The 27,172-nt window shown below is 32.6% G+C and overlaps 1 protein-coding gene across 1 annotated transcript; it reads right to left on the reverse strand.

Annotated features, from left to right (window-relative positions):
* Positions 1-698: 698 nt before the first annotated feature.
* LOC145321062 (uncharacterized) lies at positions 699-27,172 on the reverse strand. The gene is made up of 13 exons (XM_080162854.1): positions 27,101-27,172; positions 26,436-26,529; positions 25,200-25,254; positions 23,201-23,259; positions 20,155-20,202; positions 18,228-18,278; positions 15,579-15,716; positions 15,040-15,173; positions 14,567-14,638; positions 11,964-12,021; positions 11,491-11,588; positions 1,251-1,298; positions 699-747 (listed from the first exon to the last, which is right to left on the reverse strand). The coding sequence occupies exons 1-13, from the start codon at positions 27,124-27,126 to the stop codon at positions 699-701; spliced, it is 930 nt and encodes a 309-aa protein (XP_080018980.1). The 5' UTR covers positions 27,127-27,172.

Raw genomic sequence — 27,172 nt, forward strand, 5'->3', positions numbered from 1 at the left:
AGCGAAGCTTGCAAAATTGTTAAGATTTAAGACATACATACATACATACTACTACATATAGATATCCCATTACTCCATAGATTGAAACTATTTTCTAACTTGACCGAAGATAAATTGAAACCCAATGAAAATTTGACAGATAAACGCACAAAAAACTTTTTGAGACGATTGTTTTAGAGGTCTTTAAGGCATAAAAAGCATTTATAACAATCAGAGTCGTATTCTTTAAGAAAATCGAAGAATCGGATATGGTAGCCTGATTATTAGATTTCATTTTCTACTATTTGAACACAGTAATAGTGTCTGACTGATTATGACGTAACAAAAAAATAGCCAATGACAGGCCGTTATTGACTAATGGTAAAATTTATAGTGGCCTCTCATTGGCTAATTTTTTTGTTACGTCATAATCAGTCAGACACTATTACTGTGTTCCTACTTTTTATATAAATATTTTTGGTAGATTTTTTTATTGAATTTGGTAGATTTTTTATTTATAGAAATACTTTTTGTGATTTTGGCTGCTATAGCCTATTCACCGATACTTTAAAGGAATTTATTTTCGATACCTGCACATTATAAATCAAGACACTATGACGTCAATCCCTATCTATTGAAAAGCTTCGATTCTTTTTACAAAATGACAGAGTAAATATATTTTTCTTAGTACAGGATATATTTCAACTCTTCGCGGAATTTTAAATTTTAAAAAGAAAATGTGAATCATCTTTCCTAACAGATTTAGATCTGAAAAAAAAGAAAATAAACATTGGATTCGTAGTTTCTATTTCTAAAGAAATAAAAATGAAATTCATGTGTTCTAATTTTTAATTCTATTTTTGATTTAAGGAAGTTATATTTTAAATCCTGTAAGTTATCAATTTATCTAAATAACTAGCGGCTACGCCCCTATGGCCCCTACTGGCTTTTTAGTAAAAAAATATTTTTGGGGGAGTCATTTTTTCTGAGGGCGATTTCCCTTTGGAGGGTGTTGGCAACCACCCCCAAAATAGTCAAAAACTTCCCATGTCCTATAAGAAGCTTCATGATAACCATTTTGGTTCAGTGGTTAATGAGATCCTTCACTGCAAACCAAAAAAAACTTACTACTTTATATGGAATGTAAATTATGCTGGTACCCAAAGCTTAATAATTACTTTCTCCTATTTGTAGGCTTAATATTATAGCTACTTTAATCAAATCTTAATTAATCAACAATGCCTGTTTTATATTTTTAAAAAAAATCTTACCGTTTATACTTCTTGTTGATATTTGATGCGTTGTTATCCACTATATTTCTAAAATAAAAACATCATTAAGATTATTTATATTTTTTGTAGTACATTAGCTACCGCGCCCTAGTAGTTAAATAGCAATCATCCCGGGATCTACGTATTGTTTTCCTAGAATTGGTTCAGTGGTTATCGAATTTTTAAACGAGTGAAACCTTAATACTTCATGAAATAGGTTAAAACAGCGCGGTCAAACTAATAGTTATTTATCAACTAAAATAAAAAATTAAAAGATTAAAACTAGTTTTGGTAGCCCCGAAATGCCAAAGGCACGGGCTAGCAAAACTGGTTTTAATATTATGATTGTGCATTTTTATATTCGTAGTTATCTGAATGCACTATAATACGATACATGATTTTTCAGTATGCCGTAGAACCGATTCTAATCCAGTGGATATTAATAGGTTTCAGAGCCATACTTGAAAAATATTTTTAATTATATTACATAATACCCTTTTAATTCAAATTTAAAAACTGTAAATTTCTCATAATAAAATACTTTAAAATAAATCAGCCTAGTTTACTTTTATACCTATGCGTAATTTAAAAATTTTAAAAATGTGCTATATTTTTAAGCAATGATTTTTAATATCTTTTAAACATCTTAAACAATTAAAAATATTATTTGACGTGGTTAATTTTTCACTTTTAGAATGGTGGTGTTAACCTCCCCCTAAGTAGTTATAAATATTCGCAGGACCTCTGAAAAGCTTCATTGTAAAGGAGAACCATATCGGTAAGTGGTTGGCAAGATCCTTCGCTACAGACAGATCCTGTTACTTTTTTCTCAAAGGATAATATTCGTTATATCATCTTAAATATTTTGTAAGTTACTAGCGGCTACGCCCCCTAGAAGCCTCTAGTGGCACTTAAGGTAGAAGGGAGAAAAGTCGACCTCATCCCATTTTAAATTTGAGTTTCAAAAGAGTAAAAAAAATATTTTTTTGGGGGGAGAGGGTGAAGACACCCTACTCAAAAATAGTTTAAAACCTTCCCAGAACCTAAAAGAAGATTAGTTGTAAAGGAGAACAATATCGGTTCAGCGTTTAGCGAGATCTTTCGGGACATACAAAAAACGCTTACTACTTTATATAATAGGATGGCTCTTTGTGTCTTTTAACAAGTAATTTAAGTAGCTTTGACTTCATCAAAACATTTGACGTATGCCCTATTCTTAAGTAAAAGTATCAGGATGTGTGTCTGCCTGTGTGTACTGAAAGATATAGCTAACCACTGAACAGATATGGTTCTCCTTTAAAGTATAGTTTCCCATAGATCATGAGAAGTTTTATAAATATTTATTAAATTTACCATATCTGTAAGAAAAATGACTCCCTTAAAAATTGTATTTTTTTTAGATTTTTTAAATTGAAAGCTATTGAGCAAAATTTAGTATGAAATTAATCATTTTTTAAAAAAATTATAAAAAAAACAACTATATTTTAATGTCTGCTATTTCTGATAATGTCAAATAATCGAAACCATATTTTGTTGAGAAGAAAAATAAATTGATTTGCAGATCCAATTTTCCAGACAGATACAATTTCTTCACTTCATTGACTCACACATGTCAGAGCTAAAGAGATTTAGAACTTTCAAGTATTGTTGGTTTCGTGATATCGACTCTGAAAGGGCGTTTCTTTAGAAAAGGTAAATGATAATGATTGCCCCGCAGAATTAGGGCCTCAAGCTGGTTCTATAAAAAGGAGAAAAGCTACTGTGAAAATAGTTGTATAGTTGTATTTTTGTCAGGGAACTGTGGATTTGACAGCCAAATTGAATATATAAGTGTTAAAATGACATTAAAACTGCATTTGTCCCAGTGGCCATGCAGAGGTATAATTTTGCCTGTTCTTAAAAATATTACCAAAAATACAACAGCGAAATTGACAAAATCACTCCAACTTCTTTTGTCAAAACATCAGTGACTTTTTTGTAGTTGTGTTAATTGCTTCACCCCAATATCTATGATTTAGCAAACCAAAAGAACGAATAAAATATATACACTTATTATCTTAAGGATAGTGATAGAGATAGATAAAATATGTGCATATTAAAGAATAGATTCGCTACTTATAAATCAAAAGTATGATACCTAATACTTTTATGAATATTAGTTTTCTAAAACCATCTTAAGGCAAAAGTACTTAGGTTAAGTGTTTTGTTTATATGAAATAAAAAACTGGAAATTACTAGTTATTAATTCCTGTGCAGTTAAAGATCATATGATACAACCCTGCAGGGCGAACCCGCGACCGTGGCTCAACACGTAGCGCATCCGCTCGTCGTCGGGAAGGTGATAGGTTCGAATCTCGGGCCGACACCGCGTCATAACTAAAGACGTTAAAAATGTTTCCTACTGCTGCTATGTCAGATGTGCGACATAAATAGTTAGAGTAGGGGGAATGCCTTGGCCCAAAACAGGCGCAACTCGTTACCATGCACAGTTGGGACTTCTCAGACAAAGGTCGTGCATCACAGAGAGTTGGTTGTCTGTTGGATGTTCCTTAACCTAATATCCTTGGGTGTTTGGACAGAGAAGGGTGCGCAACAGTCATCCTTAGTTCTCCTGGATTGCTGGACCAGGACCTAGACAGTACACCAAGTCGAAAAGGTCCTGGACTGTAATCCCGCCTGTACGAGGTAATCTAAAAAAGTGTCTAACTGATTATGACGTACAAAAATTAGCCAATGAGAGGTCAGTATACACTGTTATTGACCAATGGTAAAAAATTTATAGTGGCCTCTGATTTGCTATTTTTTTACGTCATAATCAGAGTCAGACACTTTTACTAGGTTCCTGCGGGGCCTTAAATTCTTAAGTATTAACTTTAGCCGTATGAAATTTTATACAAACAGAAAATTAGAATATTTATTTATCGCATCTTATTATTTCAACTTTCCGCGGATATTAAAATAAAAATATTTAAGATTGAAACCAGTTTTGTTGGATCCGATGGGTGAATTTTATTTTATTATTTGTTAAAAATTGTCTGCAATACGATGCAAGTATTATTTTTTAGTATGGCTCTAATCCACCGGATGTTAATCGGTTTCGAAGCCATACTTAAAAACACAAAAAAAGTTTTTGAAATACTTATTCTTTTTTTTCTGAACAGAAAATGAAAAGTTCAGCAAAAAACCTTCAACACCAATCATATATGTACAAGATTCCGGGGATGGAGGAGGCATTGGGCTGTTTATTACACTATTCTCCAAAGTTTTAAAATAACGTTTTCTTATTCATTGGCTTGACAACTTTGGAGGCTTTTATTGAGGAGTACAAAGGAGTAATATTGTGTATCAGCATTGGGGATGTACATCAATTTATCGACCATTGTCTTATCCCTTAAATCCCTGACAAGATTTATTCACAATATTGTATAATATACATTTCCTAACCCTCCCCCCCCCCCCCCCTCCTCTTCAAAAACATATATTCTTAGTTTTTATCAAAAACAAGGATGACAACATCCATAAAAGCGAAGCGCAGAAACGGTAGGACAAACGGACATTAACACTTGTATAGTGTCAGAACTGAATAATCAGAATATAAATGTATAAGAGTCGAAGCAAAACTGTAAGAAAATTTGTTGAAAGACTGCTTGATACAGAATAATGTTTATGGACATATTTACATTTTTATGGGTTTATTATTATAATGTTTATTGACATACTTACATTTTTGGGACTTGATTATAAAGTTGCTTCGCTTATAATATTGTACTTTGTTGTCCTAGGAAACAGTATACCCAAAAAAGATTAATCGGATAATTAGATCACATAGAAATTTGTTGTTAAAAAAGTAAAAAAATCAACATCTTTAAAATGGACGTACGGACATTCTGGTGATGATTATAGAGTTGCTGCGATTTCTAAATCGTACCTAACTACTACAGGAATCACCATGCAAAGTCGATAAGACAATTCTAACATGCCAAAGTTTACGAAAAAAGTTATCCGTTCAGGACGGCGTTAATTATAGCTTCACTTTTAAATATTATTTAGGGGAATTAATCATGGAACAGCAACCGCGCGTAGGGAAATTCAATCTTTAGAATTTACAAAAAAAAATCAGCTGGAAGTGTAAACCTTATGCAAATATGAATACCCCTTTTTGAAATAAAAAAAACCCGAAAGGGTTTAAATTTTCAAGCCTAATCGCGGCTATCGCGCGGCTGCCGAGATCTGAAAGAAACCCTTGGTTTTAAGTCCCTTGAGGAAGGAGCATTAGCCACATGTTTAAAAATGGACAATATTGTAATTATGGATGGGCCGGATATCCGGCTATATAATCTTTTGTATACTGCTAATCCCTAGTTTTTAAATCTTAAATGGCTGAAATTTTCTTATTTTTAAAGGTAGAAGACATTTTTTTTTCAAAAAATGTTATTTTGAGAATTTTTTTTGTTAGAAATCTCAAACATGATTTTTGGCGGCAGCAGGTGTACTTGGTAGCTACCAGCTGCCACAGCCAGTAGTTGGATGCTAAAGGGCAGCCGATGTTTATGAAGAAATTTTTTTTGCTTCTTCAATATCCGGTTATCCGGCCTAATGTCTGGTAATTGGCCGGATATACGGCGTTGTCCGGATATCCGGTATCCGGCAAAAACGTATCTGGCCCAACCCTAATTGTAATATATTAAATTTCTTTGGTATTTGTTTGGAAATTTTCCAACTGAATATTTCAAGATTTTTTATTATTAAAATATTAATAATCTAACTATGACGATATAACTCTTTTTCTTATATAAACAAATATGTTCCACAAGGATGACAGCATCCATAAAGAAGCGAAGCATTACATAGAGTATTAAAAGAATCAACAAATGGTATAGATTGTAATTAATCAGAAGGATCGTCTAGGATCAGATGGATAGCAATAAACCTGCCACCTTTAATAACAAATAAGCAACTCTAGAAACAACTAGAAATTATAGATATTTTAAAAATACAAAAAACGGCTAAGATATGAAAAAGCTACTTGTTCATTATTCTATGCTTACTAAAATCCCATAGAAAGCAATTTAATTTTGACACTTTTTTTTACAAAATTTTGAAAACTAGACAAAAATATTATTGCTGTAAAAATTAATTTTGAAAATTTTAAAATCTGTCTAAAATGATACAAACTTTGACAAGAAAAGTCACTAATCAGAGGTCTAGCTTTAATAGCAGCTGAGTAAATCCCATTTCCTACATAGCGTAACCGACTAACAGACAAAGTGAATTATAGATTAGCTTCGCTATCACAACGAGAGTTAATTAAAAGGAGCACATATTTAAAGTGTAAGATAAGTGGAATGACGTACGTACATTCAATTTATAATATTCTCTCTCAGTAGGAGCGAAGCTACTCTATAATTCACTATGTATTTTCGTCTGTTTTCCAGTCTATCAATCCGTAAAGAAAACTAGCCTCTGTTAGGCTGTTTTTTCTTCAAAAGATAGACTGCTGTTTTTTTAGTGTGGAGGTATATGTAGGAAAAATGAGTATTTTCTTTATAATACATTTTGTCTGTGATAAGTCAATCCTATAATATAAAGTAGAACGATGTCTGTCTGTCTGTTTGTACCGAAGGATCTCGCTAACCGCAGAACCGATCGGGTTCTCCTTTACAGGGTAGCTCATAAGTCCCGGGAAGGTTTATAGCTATTTTCTTGGGGGGTGGGACACTCTAACCCTCCCCCAAAAAAAATAAAATAATTGAAATTTTTTTTTTTAAATCTAAAATATGAAAAATTAGGTTGATCAAACCTTTTCGGGAAAAGCCCCTTAATATAAAGTTGTAAGGTTTATATATCTGAAGCTGAAGATCTCGAACATGGCTGGTCTGGAGGGATTCTTCAGTAAAGCTTTACAAATGTCCTTGGGTGGTTTAAGCTATTTTCCTGACCTAGAGGCTAAGGTAGTAGCAACTAGTATAATAATCCTATTATATAAAGTAGTAAGCGTTTTTTGTCTGTCCCGAAGGATCTCGCTAACCGCTGAACCGATATTGTTCTCCTTTACAGTGAAGCTTCTTATAGGTCCTGGTAAGGTTTTAAACTATTTTTGGGGAGGGTGTCTTCCCCCTCCCCCCAAAAAATATTTTTTTTTACACTTTTGAAACCAAAATTTAAATTGGATGAGGTCGACTTTCCCCCGAACCCGGTATTAGTGTCTTAGAAATTATCTTAGTGACGTAACTAAAAACGAGGGATTAGAGGGGAGGTGGGAAAGGTAACCCCTAAAAAAGAGATGGATAATAGAGGTGATTGATAATTGATAATTGATAAAGAAAATGTAGGAAATAATTTATACTCTCTGTACTTTCTACCATAGATTAATTAATTTGTATTTTCTAGACAAGGATGACAACATCCATAAAAACGAAGCACAATAATCAGAAGGTAGAACAAACGCACAATAGCTAGAGTGTCAGAACTTAATAAGCAGAATATTAATTTTGAAGTCTAAATGAAATTGCACATAAATTTGTTGCAAAATTGCGTAAATATAGCATACAGTAAAAGGACATACTTCCGTGCAAAATTTGAAATCAATAGTATAATTCTAATATGTCTAATAAATGTTGTCAAAAAAAGGTTGAAAAAAGTCCGCATATTTGATTAAATTTTTCTTAAAATCCGCATATTATGTTGATATAAACTATAATATATTATCACTAGCAGTAACATCACTAGAAGCTTTTAGGGTGGTAAGGGGGAAAGTTCATTCTTCCAATTTTCAATTTAAGTTTTAAAACAAAAAAGTAAAATTGCGGAGATGGTACTTTTTTTCTAGGTGTTATTTTTTTTGGAGAGTGGAGAGCCCTCTTCCTAAATAGTTATAAACTTCTCTATACCTATAATAAGCTTCACTGTAAAGAAGAACCCTTTAGGTTCAGGGGTTAACAAGATCCGTTGCTACAGTCAAAAAAAGCTTAGCTTACTAATTTATATAATAGGATATAATAAAGTCTCTTTGTTTGTTTGTTTGTCTTTTCCTTTTAAAATCTAGAAAAATAAATTGGTTTATTAAATTGGACTCTCTCCTCCTCAAGTGCCCCAAGAGGCCTCTAAGGCGTAGCCGCTAGTAATAGGATACAGTAACAAAATGCTAATCCTTATATCAAAGTAAAAGAATGTTTGTGTGTGTGTGTCTATTTATATGGAAGGATCTTCCTAACTAATATGCTTCTCCTTTGCAGGGACATAGGTCATAGGTCATGGGAAGGTTTATAACTATTTTAGGATAGGGTACCTGCACCCTCACGCGCTTAGAAAAAAAACCACCAACATTTTTTAAATTTTTTTCTTTTAAAACTAAATTGTCCTTTTAAGTATATCTGTCAGACAGACAGACAATAAATATATGGAGCAGATCTGTATAAATATAAGGTATCTAGACTAAAACTTACAGCTGGCTATCTAAAAAAGCAGTCGTGAAAATAACATTTCTCCAACAATAAGGTTTTTTAAGCATGACCGACAGTCAGACAGACAAAATAATGTATAGAGTAGATGCAGGGGGGGGGAAGGGGTGATTACTTGAGGGCACCCTCAAATTTTGGAAGTCGTTAAGTAGATGCACATATATCTTGGGTATAGTCCCTTTCATGACAATGCCTCTTAAGGGACGTTTCTTGGTATTTTCACAGTAGATTTTATCCTATTTCTAGCCACTGCGGGGGGGGGGGCTCTATCCATGCGGGGCCATTTTCCTAACCCTGCAGGGCAATCACCTAACCTAACCTAAAATAATCCATCAAAAGCTACTGTAAAAAAAAATACATTAAAACACCTCTTAAAAGACCTTTTCACTTAAAATTTCAGTTGTCTTTCTTCAATAGCAGCCAAAAAACACACAAAGCATGTTTTAAATGGACGTACTGACTTTCTGTTAACAATGATAGAGTTGCTTTCTAAATTATACCTAACTGTCATAGGAATCATCATGAAGAGTTTGAAATTGATAGGATAATTCTAACATGTCTTGTTTAATAATCTAAAATCAATTAATAATTTTATCTAATTTCAATTTCAATTTATCTATGAAATAAATGTAAAGCTGTACAGGTTAAGGCTACTATCTGACTCAATACATTTCTTTTTCTCCTCTTTTTAGCAACCGAATGAAAGTAATTCTTTTCAATTCCAGATAATTATAAGAATTGGTAACATTTGCTTAGATATTTATTTTATAAAAACATAGCAAAAAAATAATAACCGTATTATAATACAGGTATTAAATATTTATATACAAACAATAAAATTGAATATGAATAAAAATTAAGGATAGATCAATCAAATAATAATTATGTACAGTGTCAAAGGACTAAACAATCTTGTGAGAGGTAATATAACTTATGCATTTTAAAAAGATATTTGTTAAATAGACTGATTATTTAAAGACATATTTGTTAAATATGTTGCTCTACTGGATATCATTACCCTTGTTAGAATGTACCATTCATAAAGAAGGTTATTTTTTAATGGCAAAACTGTTTAAGCTAGCTTTTTTAACAATTACGTTCAAATTCCGTTAAATTTATTGATATAAATAATCTAATAATTGATTGTTTTGTTTTTATTCGTAATTGTCTTTTTTATATATACATTATTATGCTTAATTAAAAATTTCTGATAAACATCTCATTATATTTAAAGAAAAATTAGCTGTCTCTAAATTTAATATAGAAATAAAATTATTATGGAAAATCAATTGATTCTTCATGGTAACAGTTATAAGTTATAAAATACAGACGAATTTATAGATGTAATCTTGAAAAGATAGCTTTAATTTAAAATGATAAATATGCGTTATTTTTACCAAAAACTAGACAAAACCCTTTTTTGTTGTTGTTGATAGCAATATCTTATTTCTTTACTCTCGTTTATATATAGTTTTAACCTAATATCTTTTGATTTAATTGTTATTGGTTTGAAATTTTGACTAAAAAGCTGGCTTAAAAAATAGCTCATATGTGATAAAATATATAGCATTTTGCGCTAACTTATGAGATGTTTATACAATAAGTATAATTATAAAAGCAAATATTTGAAAATTATTTAAAATCATTCAATGTTTAATGTAAGATTAAGCCAATTATTAATCACGAAATTACATATAGTTTTTTTATTATTTTGCTAAATAATCTATAAAATATTTACACATTGTAAGTCAACTCTTGAGTTATGTAAGAAGTACAATATCAGATGATAGATCTTATTTCAATTTTGAAAGATAATTTTATAAAAAAAAATAAAAAAAAGTTGATTTTGTTTTTTAAAAGTGAGCAAAAATAATGTAGAATTTTTAGAAATATTTTTAATATTTTTTAAAAGCACAAAAAACCTTGATTTCAGGCCTATATTAACAATTCTTAAAAATCCTAGTATTATCGACACATCCTATTTTTTTTACGTCACTAAGATAATTTCTAAGACACTAATACCGGGTTCCTTTCCCCCCTCCTAACTTAAGTGCCCCTAGAGGCTTCTAGGGGGCGTAGCCGCTAGTATAATGATAAAGGAACAATGTATTTTTTTGTTTTTTTTATTTCTCTGCTTCGCTACTCACGGATGTTTCCATATATGTTTCTTATGTAATGGGTTTTTATTGAATGAATTAAAAATAGGGTTTCAAAGTGTTTTAAAATTTAAATAATTTACTTAGAAAAATGAAATATTCATCTATTTTTAAACCTTCATTAAAAATTTACAAAAATATTATGTTATTAGTGTAGGAAGTATGTGTCATGGACAGTGATTTATTTACAATATCTGCCTAACATATTTAGAACAATGGATATATTATATATGTAGATATTATAACAGGGGAAAAATTGTTAACAATTATTAACAATAATGAGCACCTACCTATTCTGGGAGGGAAGGATCCGTATAGCATCTGGGAACACTGAGCTAATTAGATGTCATAGACAGTGATTTATTGGCAATACCTGCCTATAGAATAAGAACAAGCACCTACCTATTCTGGGGGGAAGGATCCAGATAGCATCTGGGAACACTGCGCTAATTATATGTCATAGATAGTGATTTATTGACAATACCTGCCTATATAACAAGAACGAGCACCTACCTATTCTGGGGGGAAGGATCCGGATAGTATCTGGGAACACTGAGCAAATTAGATGTCATAGATAGTGATTTATTGACAATACCTGCCTATACAACAAGAACGAGCACCTACCTATTCTGGGGGGAAGGGTCCGGATAGCATCTGGGAACACTGAGCTCGTTGGGGGGATGGATGGAAGCTTTCACAAATATTGCAAATTCATCCTCAACCTTAGATAAATAAGGATGACAACATCCATAAAAGAGAAGCTCTGAAATCAGAAGAAAGGACAAACGAACAATAACTCTTGTAGGGTTTCAGAACTTAATAAGCAGAACATCAATTTGTAAGTCTAAACAAAATTGTACACAAATTGTATACCTATTTGTAAATTAAATTTTTTTGGGTGGGAAATGATGTTTTCAAGAGGGTCAATCTCTGTAGACGGTGGAGGTACCATTTTCTAAAAGAGATACATACCTTCTATGGGCCTTCCAGAAGCTTCAATTTAACGGAGAACCATATCGGTTCATCGGTTAGCGTGATCTTAGGATACAAACACACATCCTATTACTTTTATAAACGGATAATAATAATAATGTTACCACGTCTGTAGAAGGTGATTGAGCCGGTGATTCTGCGTAATCTACACTACATACAAAACTACAACAAAAAGAGGATTTTACATTGCAAATTTTTTTAATATATTGATTTTTTGTTGGGTTGGTGGGGTTGGAAGGGTGGTTTTACCATGGAGAATGGGGGAGAAAATATTTAAAAATATTTTAAAATTTTTGGGGATAACTTTGGACGTCCTTGATTAATAAGCTTTAATTATATATACTTATATATTGTTTTAGAATAAAATCTAATTGATGCCAATAAACATCACTTAAAGGAACCCTGCAAGAAATACACCGTCTTAACCGCTGAAAGACTGTCACGAGTAGACCCAATACCCAAAATTTGAAGCCTCCGACTTCAATAACAAAAAAAGTTTTAGACATTTCAAAATGTTTTTTTTTTTAGTTCAATGAAAACTTTAAAAGATTTTTATTGCTTATGATAGAAATTTCAATATTAAACTACGTCGTCTAGAAGCAAAATTAAAAGCATATTTTTGTCAGAAACTTAGGCTGCCAGTAACTGATAACATTTTTACAATAAAAACACCCCTTTTCATAGTCAAAATCTCTTTTAAATTTCGGTTTGAGTTACTTTTGTAAGCGTAAAATATAGCATGAAAAAATGAAACTAATTTAAGTAATACAGTTGCTCAGCTGTAATTTGTTGTTCAGCGGACTTAGCACGGACTCAGCCCTCTGATTAGCCTGAAATCCTAAATGCTGGCATTCTCACACTACAGTAATCTCACTACAACACAAATTAAACTGAATTTTTTTGAATGATTTTGACTATAAAGAAGGGTGTTTTTGGTTTTATTGTAAAAATGTTATCAGTTACTGGCATCCTAAGTTTCTGCCAAAAATAAGCTTATAATTTTCTTTCTAGGCGACGTATTTTAATAATAAAATTTTTAAAATTAGCAATGAAAAACTTTCAAAATTTGCATTGTACTAAAAATATCATTTTGTTATTTTTGTTATTGAAGCTGGAGGCTTCAAATTTGGGCATTGGGTCTACTTGTGGCAGTCTTTCAGTAGTTAAAGCGGTATATTTCTTGCAGGGTTCCTTTAAAATTATTTATCCTTAGTTTATAATTTTATTTTGATTGGGTCAAAGTTGGCTAAGAAAAAAGGTTTTTAAGGAAAGATTTTTGCTACGTTCTAAGCGACCAATTACATTTCTTATATGGTTTGTCCACGTTCAGCTTCTTGGATTTTCAACCCGAAAAAGTCTCGGTCGCGTGCAAATATTTTTTCAGAATGATTTATGTGAAATGTGATGGTGACAAGAATATTGTTTTTCAGGGATTTTAATGGATAAGACAATGGCCGATTATAAATTGATGTACATTCCTTATGATAATACACAAAATTATGCATTCTATAGATTATAATTAGTGGTTGAAACGTTTGGACACTCAACTTAATGAACTAACCAATCAAAATTCTATAAAAGTCCCCAAATTTTATTTAAAGCGTTAGGAGCTAGAGTAATGAACAGCCCAATGATCCCTTACTCCAATATTGTTTATATTAAATTTATATTTTTAGAAGCAAATATATGTCACTTGGTAGGCTAGACTAATGGATATAGGATATATGTGGATATATTGACAGGGGAATATTTGTCGTCAATTTAGGTTGCTAATAAGGACCTCATTTACTGGTTAAATCGTTCTTCCAGTAAAAAGAGAAGGGATGGGGTAAAGGGGTTGGACAGGGGGTATCGCTATTTTAACCAGCTGCTGGTATTATTAGAGTGCATAAAAATCTGGTGCAACATCCAAGTAATAATATATCCATTGCTCTACCTATCCATCTATCTATCATTATACATGTCTTTTAGTGTATTCTAGTTTTTGATTTTTTAACTTTTTTGTCTATCTATATACTGTATGTCTGTCTGTCTGCTAGCCTGTCTTTTTTATGTTTGTTTGTCTGTCTGACTCTCTGTATGTCTGTCTGTCTGACTGTCTTTGTGTCTGTCTGTTTGTCTGTCAGTCCGTTTGTCAGTCTGTCAGTCTGTCAGTCTGTCAGTCTGTCAGTCTGTCAGTCTGTCAGTCTGTCAGTCTGTCAGTCTGTCAGTCTGTCAGTCTGTCAGTCTGTCAGTCTGTCAGTCTGTCAGTCTATCAGTCTGTCAGTCTATCAGTCTATCAGTCTGTCAGTCTGTCAGTCTGTCTGTCTGTCTGTCTGTATGTATGTATGTCTGTCTGTGTGTCTATATGTCTGTCCTTCCGTCAGTTAGTCTGTATGTCTATCAGTCTATCAGTCTGTCAGTCTATCAGTCTATCAGTCTATCAGTCTGTCAGTCTGTCAGTCTGTCAGTCTGTCTGTATGTATGTATGTCTGTCTGTGTGTCTATATGTCTGTCCTTCCGTCAGTTAGTCTGTATGTCTTTTTGACAGTCTGTCTTTCTGTCTGTTGTTTTGCATGTCTGTCTGTTTTCCTGTTTGTTTGTTTGTCTGTCTATATGATTATATGTATATCTGACTAACTGTCTATCTATGTCTGTCTGTCTGCCTGACTATCTTTTCGCCTGTCTGTCTGGCTATCTGTTTGTTTGTCTGTCTATCTGTTCAAACCTGGGTTGTGAGGTCCCAGAACTATTAGAAGTTATTGAGTATGATGTGTTCAGATTGTTTGTATTTCGCAATCTAGAAACAAAAATTACAAGAATGCAACATCCATAAGTAAGTACTGAAGAATTCGCCAGTTTAAAAGAAGGAGGACAAATAAAATATCTTAAAAAACATATTTTAAACACAATGTAAAGAATGAGCATAAAATCAAAATAAACTCTAGATTAGATGTTCATTGGTCAGGAATATCTTTGATAGTAGGCGAGAAATACACGTTCCCCCTAACAAGCTAGTTAAACGTAAAATACTTTAATCAAACTAGGGTTTACTATTCGGAAGGTAATATATAGGGAGAAAACTAACCCTTAGACCAATCTGAAACTTTCCTTTATGGAAACTCACTCGTTTAAGTAGTTATCGAAATCTAAAGCTACAAACAAAGTAATCTTACTTCTTTACATAATAGGATGAATTACCTATTGGCAGGGGAACTGCCCAAAGGGTTCAGTGGTTCAATGATTTGTACACGAGTGTCAAAAGAGGAGGATCTGTTAGGCACCGGACACACAGGTAAACTATTTCCAGACATTGAATTCTGGTCTGACAGACTCTAAAAATAATTGGTTATACAGATTTATTTTTGATAGTCAATCGCGAAAAGGATTTTATTATTTCAAATTTTGTCAATACATGTGGGCTTTTAAAAGCGCTGTCAGGATAAATGGATGTTTCTTAACTTCAGTATGTTAAGTGGGCGTGGCATAAGATTAATTATGCAAGGACAGATTGGTATTTTTTTAATCTTTAGTATGTTAGGTGGGCGTAGCTTAAGATTGAATCTTTCAGGTTGCATATGACTGTCTTACCTTTAGTATGTTAAGTGGGTCGTGGCTATCAGGATTTATGGGCGTGGCTTAAGATTAATTCTGTTACGATAACTGTTGTTTATCACCATGAGTATGTTAAGTGGGCGTGGCCAAAGAAAACTTTCTTATGATAAATAGATGTGTCCTACCTTCAGTATGTTAGGTGGGCGTGGCTTAAGATTAATTCTGTCAGGATGAATGGGCGTGTCTTGTCTCTGGAACCTGGATCGTCTGTTACGAGGCGGAGATGTGTTTTCTACAGCTACGATTTGAACTTGCTTCTTCTCCTAAATAAATATTCATAAATAAAAATGACATGATGTATGTCTGTGCAAAGCTTAAGATCCCGCTAACCACTAGACCTAAATGAAACAGCGTGAAGTGCCGCCAAAAAATGACGTCATACAATACAAGTGACCAATAAGAGGCCAGTATAAATTTTACTATTGGTCAATTACAATTTCTACTGGCCTATCATTGGTACTTTGTATTGTATGACGTCGTTTTTTGGAGGCACTTTGCACTGTTTCGACCTATAAGGGTATTTACACTGCCAAAACTAAACTTATAATAGTGTTGCTTTTAAAAAGGGAATTAAAATTAAGTTCAAGTTTCTTTACTAATTTTAATTCTTTACAAAAAATGTGAGCATGGATTGCGTGGGTGTTTTCTAAAAGCGAAGCTTTTCTGTAATTAGGGTTGGTTTGTCCGTCCGTCTGGAACGGATAGGATGCTGCGCAAAATGGTACAAAAAAATTGACGTCATATGATAAAATAACCAATGAGAGGCGAGTATATATTTTACCATTGGTCAATTACAATGTATACTGGCCTCTCATTGGACAACTTTATAGTATGACGTCATTTTTTTGTACAATTTTGCGCAGCTTTTTTCGTAAATTTAGGCATGTTAGAATTTTTAGAATCGATGTCACACTTTGCATGGTGATTCCTGTAGTAGTTAGGCACTATTTAGAAAGCGTAGCAACTCGTTACCAGAATGTCCGTACTCCATTTTAAAGATTTTGATTTTTAACTTTTTTAACAACAAAATTCTATGTGGTATAATAATCTGATTAATATGCTTTTTGGAATACGGATTCTTGAGACAACAAAGTACAATATCATAAGCAAAGCATCTCTTTAATTAATGCCTGATTATATAATTATAAGTTTTCACAAATTTACTTACAATTTTGTTCCGACTTCTTTTATTCTGTTTATTCAGTTCTGACACTCTATAAGTGTTAATGTTCGTTTGTTCTACCGTTTCAGAGCTTCGCTTTTATGGATGTTGTCATCATTGTTTAGTTAGCAAAATGAATCTTAAATGCATAACTGATTACATAATTGTAACTATATTAATAAAATATAAATATTTCAAATGGCAAAAAGATAAATTTAAAATACATATTTAAAAAGGAAAAGTTTAAATTTACAAATTTAGATAGAAAAAGTTGTCTTAAAAGGTTGAAAGGGTTTGGAAAAGTTGGTTTGACTTGTTTTTATTGTTCAATATTCACGGTGAATACAAATTTTTGCACAAAAGAACTGCTGAATTTTTAAAAATTGTTTTTTTCCTTTAAAAAAAAATATATAGTATGTAAAAATTTATTTTTGCGTGTATTTTTCTTATCCATTGATGTAGAACAGTAAGGTTCTGGGTTAAGCTAAAGATCAATAGTCCCAAACAGTTGTTCTTTTAAGGTAAACTTTATAAATATCTTTAGCTGGTTTTAAGCTATTTTCCTGACCCTTCAGTCACCCGTAGAAGATATGGAAGAAGCAATTATTTCAAATTAAGTTGTACAGTTGATTTAAAAATTTAAATGATATATAAAATATGAAAAATTAAATACAATTATATAAAAAGCTATACTTTAATTAGAGTAACTTTTGTGTAAATTAAATATTAACATATAAACAAGATTTTATAGGATTTGTAAAAAAATACTGCCTAAATACTAGACTTATTCCCCTATATGGGCTGTTATACGATATAATTTCCCAAAAGCTAGCTTTATCTTAAAATATTTTATTCTTGATGAAAAAAATGAAATAAAAAAAAACCTGCCATTTTGGACCAAAATATGTACACGTTCTGAACAATAATATGGTCAGCTTGTTACTACACTGTGTATTTATTGGTACAATTTACTGATTAGAGATCTAGATTTACTATATTTATTTCCTGAAGAAATAATGGTATTATCCTCTTAGAATTTTTTTTTAATTTTGAAAATTTGAGTACTCCTCACCCCCTTGACAGCGAACTATGAACTATGGAAGCAGCGCTCGGCTCCCTAGCCTGCCTAGCCACAGCGCTCGGCCCCCTTGCCTGCCTAGCCGCAGCGCTCGGCTCTCTAGCCTAAAACCTAACCTAACCTAAAATAGTTGTTTGTCGTTGTCGGGGAGGGAGGGGGTGGGTACTCAAATTTTCAAAATTGAAAACAAAATTTCTAAGGGGATAACGCTGAAATAGTTACAGAGCCATTCGTTATTGATTGACTTATAAAAAAACCTGAATATAGAAAAGCTTCACTTTTAAAAATTAGAAGATGACTTTCGAGCATTCAAATCTTCCCACTTTATTTTGAAGAAAAAATTAAAGAAGTTTTGCTTAACCCCTGCGGGGCACCTCAATCAAATATACAATATAATCTAACCTAACATATAGCAAAGAAATAAACAATCAAATTAAAAACTAAACCTTAACCCCTTATTTTCAAATTATTTAAAAAAGGGTAGGAGGTTCCATTCTAGACAAGGAACTTTATTATTGATATTGTTAATATAACCTGTGTCGTTGTGTTTCCCAGGGCATCAGCTTCCAGCAGTGCAACCTTCTCCTAGATAATAAATGTATTAGTATAGATGTATAATTGTGTCGTTGTGTTTCCCTGGGCATCAGCTTCCAGCAGTGCAACCTTTTCCTAGATAATAAATGTATTATTATAGATGTATAATTGTGTCGTTGTGTTTCCCAGGGCATCAGCTTCCAGCAGTGCAACCTTTTCCTATATAATAAATGTATTATTATAGATGTATAATTGTGTCGTTGTGTTTCCCTGGGCATCAGCTTCCAGCAGTGCAACCTTTTCCTATATAATAAATGTATTAGTATAGATGTATAATTGTGTTGTTGTGTTTCCCAGGGCATCAGCTTCCAGCAGTGCAACCTTCTCCTAGATAATAAATGTATAAGTATTGCTATATATGCTAGCAAATGGCTTTCTATTCTTTTGTAGGTTTATATTTTGGACCCAATACAAAATCGTGACAAGGGCCTTTTTCGAAAACTTTTATTTACAGTATATGTTTAGTTCAATGAATACAGAATATACTTGACAGGGGAATAAAAATCGCCAATTTAGGTTGCCTACATTGAACTCATTTATTGATCAGTTCGTTCATCCAATAAGAGGAAATGGGGTGGGGTAAACGGGTTGGATGGGGAGTTTTGTTATTTAAGGTCTCTGCGATTTTCACTTTATCAGAGAAAATGAAAATCTGTTGTAACATCCAAGTAATAAATTATAATAATTAATAATTAAAGAGAGTTATTAGTGACAGGTACCAAATGCACTGAATATGTACACAGAAGTCAGAATAAGTACAATTGTAACTAGCTACTAAAATACTATAGCTACTATAGAAAGGTAAGTATTTTTTAAAAATCTTTTTGTAAATGGACCTTCTAGAAATATTTCCAAAACATGAAGACAAAACTTTTATGTACAGAAAAAGTTCTATTAAAATTTGTCCACTTTAAACTAAATAAATCTTGCAAGTATAGTAATTTATATAATTTACAATTTATATTGTATGTAGATCTATTAAAAATCAAAGAATCAAATATATAAATGTTATCTATCATAATTCAAGTTTAGGATGTGTAATTTATTTCAAAACAAATCTTAACTTGATTTTAGCAACGGAGATGGTCATTCAATGATTAAATTATCAATCTTTTAATAAAACTTGCTGCTGCGCTCCTAGCATTTAGAAGCCCTTTATTGGAAGGGATAGAAAAAAGAAGAAAATAGCCTCAAACCAAATAGGGACCAATGTGAAGCTTCCCAAAAATGAAGAACTCAATCGATTCAGCAGTTGTCGAAATCTTAAGCTACAGACAAAAAAACTTACCACTTTTTATAGGATATTTTTTCATGACCTGAACTAAAGTTAGATTCATTTTGTGGGGAATTATTTTATTTTTTTTACGTTCCTTACATGATTCAAATTAATTCAAATTTTAGAATGATTGTTCAGATCTTTATATATGTATCACTTTCAAAATTACAAAATATCCAAAAATATATATTTAAAATTTTCTAAAATTATCAAGTAACTTGAAATTAGAGAGATTTTAAAAATATCTTTTTTTATTTATAGAGGCCTTTTTGAAGTGAAACTAAAATTCAGAGAGAGAGAGAGAGAGAGAGAGAGAGAGAGAGAGAGAGAGAGAGAGAGGGGGGGGGGGACAATGGGCTGTTTATTACACTAGTCCTCAAAGTTTTATAATAACGTTTTCTTATTAGTTAAGTTAATAACTTTGGGGACTTTACTTAATTTTGATTGGTTGTTTAATTAAGTTGCGTGTTTAAAAGTTCCAACCACTAATTTCAATCTACGAAAGGGATAATTTTGTGTACCATCATTAAGGATCTACATTAATTTATCGGCCACTGTCTTATCCCTTAATACCCCTGGTTATTATTATACCTGATCGAGAGGGGAGGTTAGTCCAGGACTCATTATGCGGCCAGATTCCTTAACAAATAGTTTATTAATTAATATATTTATTACTAGCGGCTAGGGTCAACCACCCCCAATTTTAATTTTAGTAATTGAGGGGGGTGGGTGGATGGTAATTTTGTTTTTATGGCCCATATCTCTTTGGAGGGTGGTCGTACCCTCCACAAAATTACCTTCCCTATGGAAGCTACCCTGTAAAGGAGAAACTTATCGGAGGTTAGCAAGACACACAGACTGCTACTTTTATATAAGGATTTGGAGCCTTTCTTTTATCCTAACTTCCTATCTTATAGATATATTCACATAAAAAAAAATAAAATATAAAAATGTGTTTGTCTATCTGTACCAAAAGATCTTGCAAACGGCTGAACCTAAATGGTTCTCCTTTACAACAAAGACCTTCAATAAAACCAGTATTTATTTAGTATCTAGTTCAAGCAGGGATCTAAAGAAATAAGACAATGGTCAATAAATTGATGTACATCCCCAATGATGATAAACAAAATTACCACTACTGTATATTGAATTAGTAGTTGAAACGCTTGAACACTCTACTTAATTAACCAACCAACCAAGTCCACAATGTTGTTATGGCAACGAATAAGAAACGTTATTATAGGACTTTGGGGACTAGTGTACTAAACAGCCCATTGTCCCCTCTCTCTGAATTAAGTAAGAACACCTCTAGGGGCAAAAGTAATACATTTTTTTTATGGAAAATCGCTAGTTTTGATGATATAGTCCTTGTATAAATAAGAGTCTATCATGCATATTTTATTCCTTTTTCTACAACTGGAAATTCTTTTTTCCCCATAGGATTTTTATTACATGCATATTACACCAGATTGTTATCTATAATACAAAGTAGCTTGATGTCTGTCTGTCCGTCCGTCTGAAGCTTAAGATCTCGGTAACCACTGAACCGATCGGATTCTACTTTTCAGGGAATATACCTGCTGGTCCTGTGGCGGTTTTAGGCTATTTTCTTGGGGGGTGGGACAACCCCAACCCCAAAAAACAAAAAAATCCCCCCCCCCATTTTTTTTTCAGAACATTTCCTTGGTCCTTTTTTTGCTAAAGATTTCCCTAGTCCTTTTACGAATTTTGGAACCCAGTAAAAAAAATAATTAGCCAATTGTAGGTCACTATGAATTTTACCATATTGGTCAATAATGGCCTCTCATTGGCTAATTTTTTTTTACGTCATAATCAGTCCGACACTACTACTGGGTTCCGAATTTTGCCTTAATTTTTTTTATTACCTCTTGGGGCTAGGGTCGAAGCCGCTAGTGATCTCTAATAAAGTGAAACTTGTAGCTAACTAAAATAATCACACCCCTTTACCCCAACCCCTCCCCTTCTACTGGATGAATGAACGAATGTCCATGATAGCAACCTAAATTGACGAAAAATTTTCCTCTGTCATAATATCTAGGTATATTCTATATCCATTTTTAATATAAACTTCACCCCTAGAATGTGGGCTGCTTCTTGGTGAGGTTTATTCAGTTTTAGAAAAGTTTGCAAGACTTAGACCCTGCAAATCATGGGCTTGGCGGATTTTAAACTTGCCTAAAGGGATTTTGGATGATCCAATACCAAAATAAAGTATCTAACCCATGTAAATTTATTCATTTTATGCATAAAAATGATAAACTCTATAGACATGTGGGAGAGAAAATTTAAATGCATTAGAATGAGCTCAGGAGATGATTATGATATGACCCCTGGGAGCCATCATCAAATAATACCTGGCAGGTTTTCATTTTTTTTTCTAGGTCTGTGTTTTGTTAACCAAGACTTTGCTATTATGATCATTGTCTCTTGAATATGTTAGATAATATACAATACCAGCGGCTACGCCCCTAGAAGCCTCTAGTGTCACGTTAAGTGTTTTTTTTTTTTAAATAATACAATACCTAGTTATGTTGCTTTCAAGTTTCTACTATACTGAGCTATGTTGCGTAGGAGTCTCTTTTCGAAGAAAATTTTTTTTTCTCAATTTTTGTGATTTGGTATCCTCCCCCAAAATAGTTATAAACCTTCTGGGGCCTATGAGAAGCTACCCTGTTAAGCGGTTAGCGACATCCTTCGGTACAGACAAACAGACACACACATCCTGTTACTTTACTATAAGGATATTCATGGAAAAACTAAGAAATCTTAAGGGATAAGACAAAGAACATTATGTTATTTCACAATGATGATAAGTTGATTTGAACCAACTTATCAAGATGAAATAAGGATAAGATATTGTGTCTATAAAACTTTATAATTTATGTTGTTTTGACTCTAACAACGCCTTTAGTATGTGCAATCTCTTTTAATAAAAATGGTTTTAAGACAACAAAAATTATTAAAAAACCTTTTTTAATCTTGAAGAAACAAAAGATAGGGAGGGGAATGTAAATTATACTGTTCCCCATACGATAAATTATTCGCATTCATTTTGCTAACACAAACTAGAACTTTTTTTTGTCGATTATTCAATCTACAACAAAGGTGATTTGTTTATCGTGATTGGGAATGTATTTAAAATTTCCGTGGATAATAAAATAAAAAATAAAAGATTTAAAAACCAGCTTTGTTAATTCCGATTGGCGGAATGTCAGGGCTAACAAAACTATTATTTTTTTATTCAAATTTTCGTGGAACATTGTTTTTAATATGATTCTATACATGCTTTTTTTTAGTATGGTTGTGAAGTGGTTCTAATCCAACGGCTTCGATGCCATTCTTGAAACATATTTGTTACCCAGGAAGGAAGGGGACAGACAATGGGCTGTTTATTACACTAGTCCCTAAAGTTTTATAATAACATTTTCTTATTCGTTGGCTTAAAAACTTTGGGAACTTTTATTGAAATTTAATTAGTTCGTTTATTAAGTTAATTGTCTAAACGTTTCAACCACTAATTGTAATCTACATAAGGGGGTAATTTTGTGTATATCATTGGAGATACACACCAATTTATCGGCCACTGTCCTAGCCCTTTATTCCCTGTATTTGTTACCTGTGTTGATAAGTTTCTGATGTTTTGTTCACTCATTGAACACGGCACTGATTCAAATTCTAAAACAAATATTAGAATAATTATTTATCGCATCGTATTATAAATAACTTTGCGCGGATAATAATGTATAAGCATATGATTAAAATCAGTTTTTTAGCCCTGAGTTGCCGAAATATGTTAATATGGTCCTGGAAAACTTAAAAGTTGATATGTTTCACAAGTGGTATGTTTTATGCTATTTTTGAGGCACACCTCTTAATTATTGTATATACGTAAGCATATCTAATAAAAGAAAAGGGTTAATTAATGATTAAATCAGAAACATGTATTACAAAAAGGAGTAATGGTTTGTTAAGATCGTGCTTTTCCTAAGATCCGTAATAGGTTTAGACTGGTTAATTTTTAAGGTTTATCCTTGAAATGGTTTTTCTTTTCTTTTTCCAAAGACAAAAATAAAAAAGAACTTAATATAATTTGTAGAGTAAACTTAAACTCAAATATTCAAATATTTCGATCTACTGCAGTTCAAGGTAAAATAGGCTGGTAAGCGGCATAAGAAGGCCCACAAATAATCTGGAATAGCCATGTAAATCAATAATGCATAATTATCTCGCAGTGCAGAGAAATGCGCGTAAAAGACCTATTTTACGCGTTTTTTCTTCAGTGAAGCTTCCCCTGTGCATAATTGGATCTTGACTATTCTAGATTATTTGTAGGCCTTCTTATGCCGCCCAAAATGGTGTGCGGGTATGATCTGTACGTTCAGCCGTTTGGCAGCTAGCAGCCTTTAAAATTCATAGATGTTTGGAAATATTGCTTACACGCAATATTTTACCGTGAACTGCAGTAGATCCAAATATTTTACTAAAAGCACAGAAATTTTGATTCATTGTTTTTTTAGAAAACTTATCTATTTTCATGAGAGACACTTAAATGGTTCTATACAACTACTTTATTCTTAACAATTTACCAAGAAAAATTCTTATCAGAAAACAAGTACAATTAAGCCCATAAGAAGCGAAGCAATAAAAAAAAGGAATGTATTGTTGAATTATTTATTACTATTGGTAGAAAAAAAGCATAAGTAAATAGCATAAAACCATCCTGGAATCTATGTGAAGCTACCCATTTTTTATTCTAAATTTAAAAAGTAAATATTTTATATTTTTTTTTTTTTGGGGGGGGGAGATTTTTTCCTGGGGCCATTTCTCTTGGTACCCTCCCCCAAAATAGTTATAAACTTTCCTGGGGATGCTGTACGTATTGGTGCAAAAAATGGGGACAATTTTTAAATTGATTTGACGGGGCTGTTTATTTACGTCACAAGTGAGGGGAAAGAAAAGGGAAGGAGGAAAGAAATCCCCTAGAAAAGAGATGGGGGTATGACGTCACACGCCAAAACAATTTAAAATTTGTCCCCATTTTTTGCACCAATACGTACAGCATCCCTAATGATCAATACAAGTTTAGAAAAATGTGATATTATTGTCTTTGAACTACTATGTTAAAAAGCTTTAAAAAACAAAAAAAAATATTTATGTAATGCTTGACAGATGATGACCTTTATAGAACGACCCAAGGCACTACCATCCCATATATTTTAAATAACCAAACATTGAAGACGAAGAAAGTCTCTCAAAAAATCAGTCTGTGACGTCATAAAAATGAGGGATTATCCATCTCTTTTTAAGGGGTTTTCTTTCCAACTCCTCCTCTCCTAATCCCTCATTTTTATGACGTCAGAATTTTTTTAAGGGACTTTCTTCGTCTTCCAAACATTTAATTGGACGAACTTTGTGCGTAACTGTGCATGCTTATGAATGGAGCATATTTTAGGTCTGGGCATTCCCTATATTCTTAGTATTAATATCGCATATCAATACTGACGGAGTATTGATAATGCAGCAGCAAGTACAACTTGTAACGTCTTTAATTATGACGCAGTTGGGTTGGGATTTGAACCCATCACCTCCACAACGATGCAGTAAATTAATCTAACCTGAATAATCTGTAGTTGAATCTTGTGATAATTGTCTAGAGTCTTTTCTAACTTCCTACACAAAGAAATAATGCACAATTTAAATTGAAAAGGATCCACTAACCGCTGAACCGATATGGTTCTTCTTTACAGGGAATATATTCATGGGTTATGGGAAGGTGTATAGCTATTTGAAGGAGGATACCACAACCCTAGCTCCCAAGAGAAATCGCGAAAAAAACGTAACTAACACTATATAGCGAAGAAAAAATATTTGTCATAGATTTAGATTTTCCTAAATATTTTTAAAAGCGAAGCTTTTCTATAATTAGGGTCGGTCCGTCCGTAACGGATAGCTTTTTTCGTTAATTTAGAAATGTTAGAATTGTCCTATCGATTTCAAACTTTGCATGGTGATTCCTGTAGTAGTTAGGTACGATTAGTAAGCGTAGCAACTCTTTAATCATTACCAGAATGTCCGTACGTCCATTTTAAACAAGTTGATTTTTTAACTTTTATAACAACTAATTTTTATGTGATCTAATTTTCCGATTGATCTGATTTTTGGTATACTAATTTAATTCTGTGATAACAAAGTACAATATTATAAGCGAAGCAACTTTATAATCAAGTCCTAAAAATGTAAGTATGTCTATAAACATTATCCTGTATCGAGCAGTTTTTCAACAAATTTCAACAAAAACATTTATATTCTTATTATTTAGTCCTGATGCTATACAAGTGTTAATGTCCGTTTGTCCTACCGTTTCAGTGCTTTGCTTTTATGGATGTTGTAATCCTTGTTTTTATTAAATAGAAGTTTTGCTTCAAACACTAAATTCACCTGGTTATATTCTTGTTCTGATAGTCTTGTATCTGTGTATTGGAAAGAACTAGATTTACCTGGTTATACTCTTGTTCTGATAGTCTTGTATCTGTGTATTGGAAAAAATTAAATTAACCTGGTTATATTCTTGTTCTGATAGTCTTGTATCTGTGTATTGGAAAGAACTAGATTTACCTGGTTATACTCTTGTTCTGATAGTCTTGTATCTGTGTATTGGAAAGAACTAAATTTACCTGGTTATATTCTTGTTCTGATAGTCTTGTATCTGTGTATTGGAAAGAACTAAATTCACCTGGTTATACTCTTGTTCTGATAGTCTTGTATCTGTGTATTGGAAAGAACTAAATTTACCTGGTTATATTCTTGTTCTGATAGTCTTGTATCTGTGTATTGGAAAGAACTAAATTTACCTGGTTATATTCTTGTTCTGATAGTCTTGTATCTGTGTATTGGAAAGAACTGAAATTATGAACAGCAGCTAGATCTCCCAGAGTAGCGTCAACTCTGACAAATAACAATTTTATATATTTAAAAAATGGACATACTGACATTTAGGCTTTCAATAATGAAGTTGCTATGCTTTGTAATAATTGCCTTAATGTTTCAGAAACCATCATGAAAAGTTTGTAATTGATAGAACGATTCTAGCATGTATAAATTTTCGATAAGAGCTGTACATACACATTGACGGACTAACGACTGACGCTAATTGTAGAAAATTAATTAGTCCAGCGACATTTTTAAATTTAAACACACATTAAATTAGAATTCGGTAGGTTTATTATTTTGCAAGCCGTGGAGTGCACAGCGATTATCCAGGGTGGATTGGGGGGGGGGGGGAGGAGGTAAGCCATAGGGGCTGAATAATATAGATATGTTCCTAACAACTTGTTTCAGGGGAGTGTTAAAACCCCCTTTCCGCACGCAGAGAGATTATGCAGAGGTGTTTAAAGCCCGGCGGGGGGTGAAACATATCCTAACATTTTATTGTAGGGGAGTGTTGAACCCCCATCCGCACGCCACGGTTTGTAAGTTACTTTCGGCTGAAAAGTTTTGAATTTGAAAAATTGTTTTCCTTTGTCTTGTGTTTTGATTTCCCATGGACCTCGCCGAGAAGACTGGGCCTGCACAGTCCAATACTTAAACT

The sequence above is a fragment of the Acartia tonsa genome, chromosome 1, assembly GCF_053477335.1.
Source record: "Acartia tonsa isolate MP-2025a chromosome 1, ASM5347733v1, whole genome shotgun sequence".
Lineage (NCBI taxonomy): Eukaryota > Metazoa > Arthropoda > Copepoda > Calanoida > Acartiidae > Acartia > Acartia tonsa.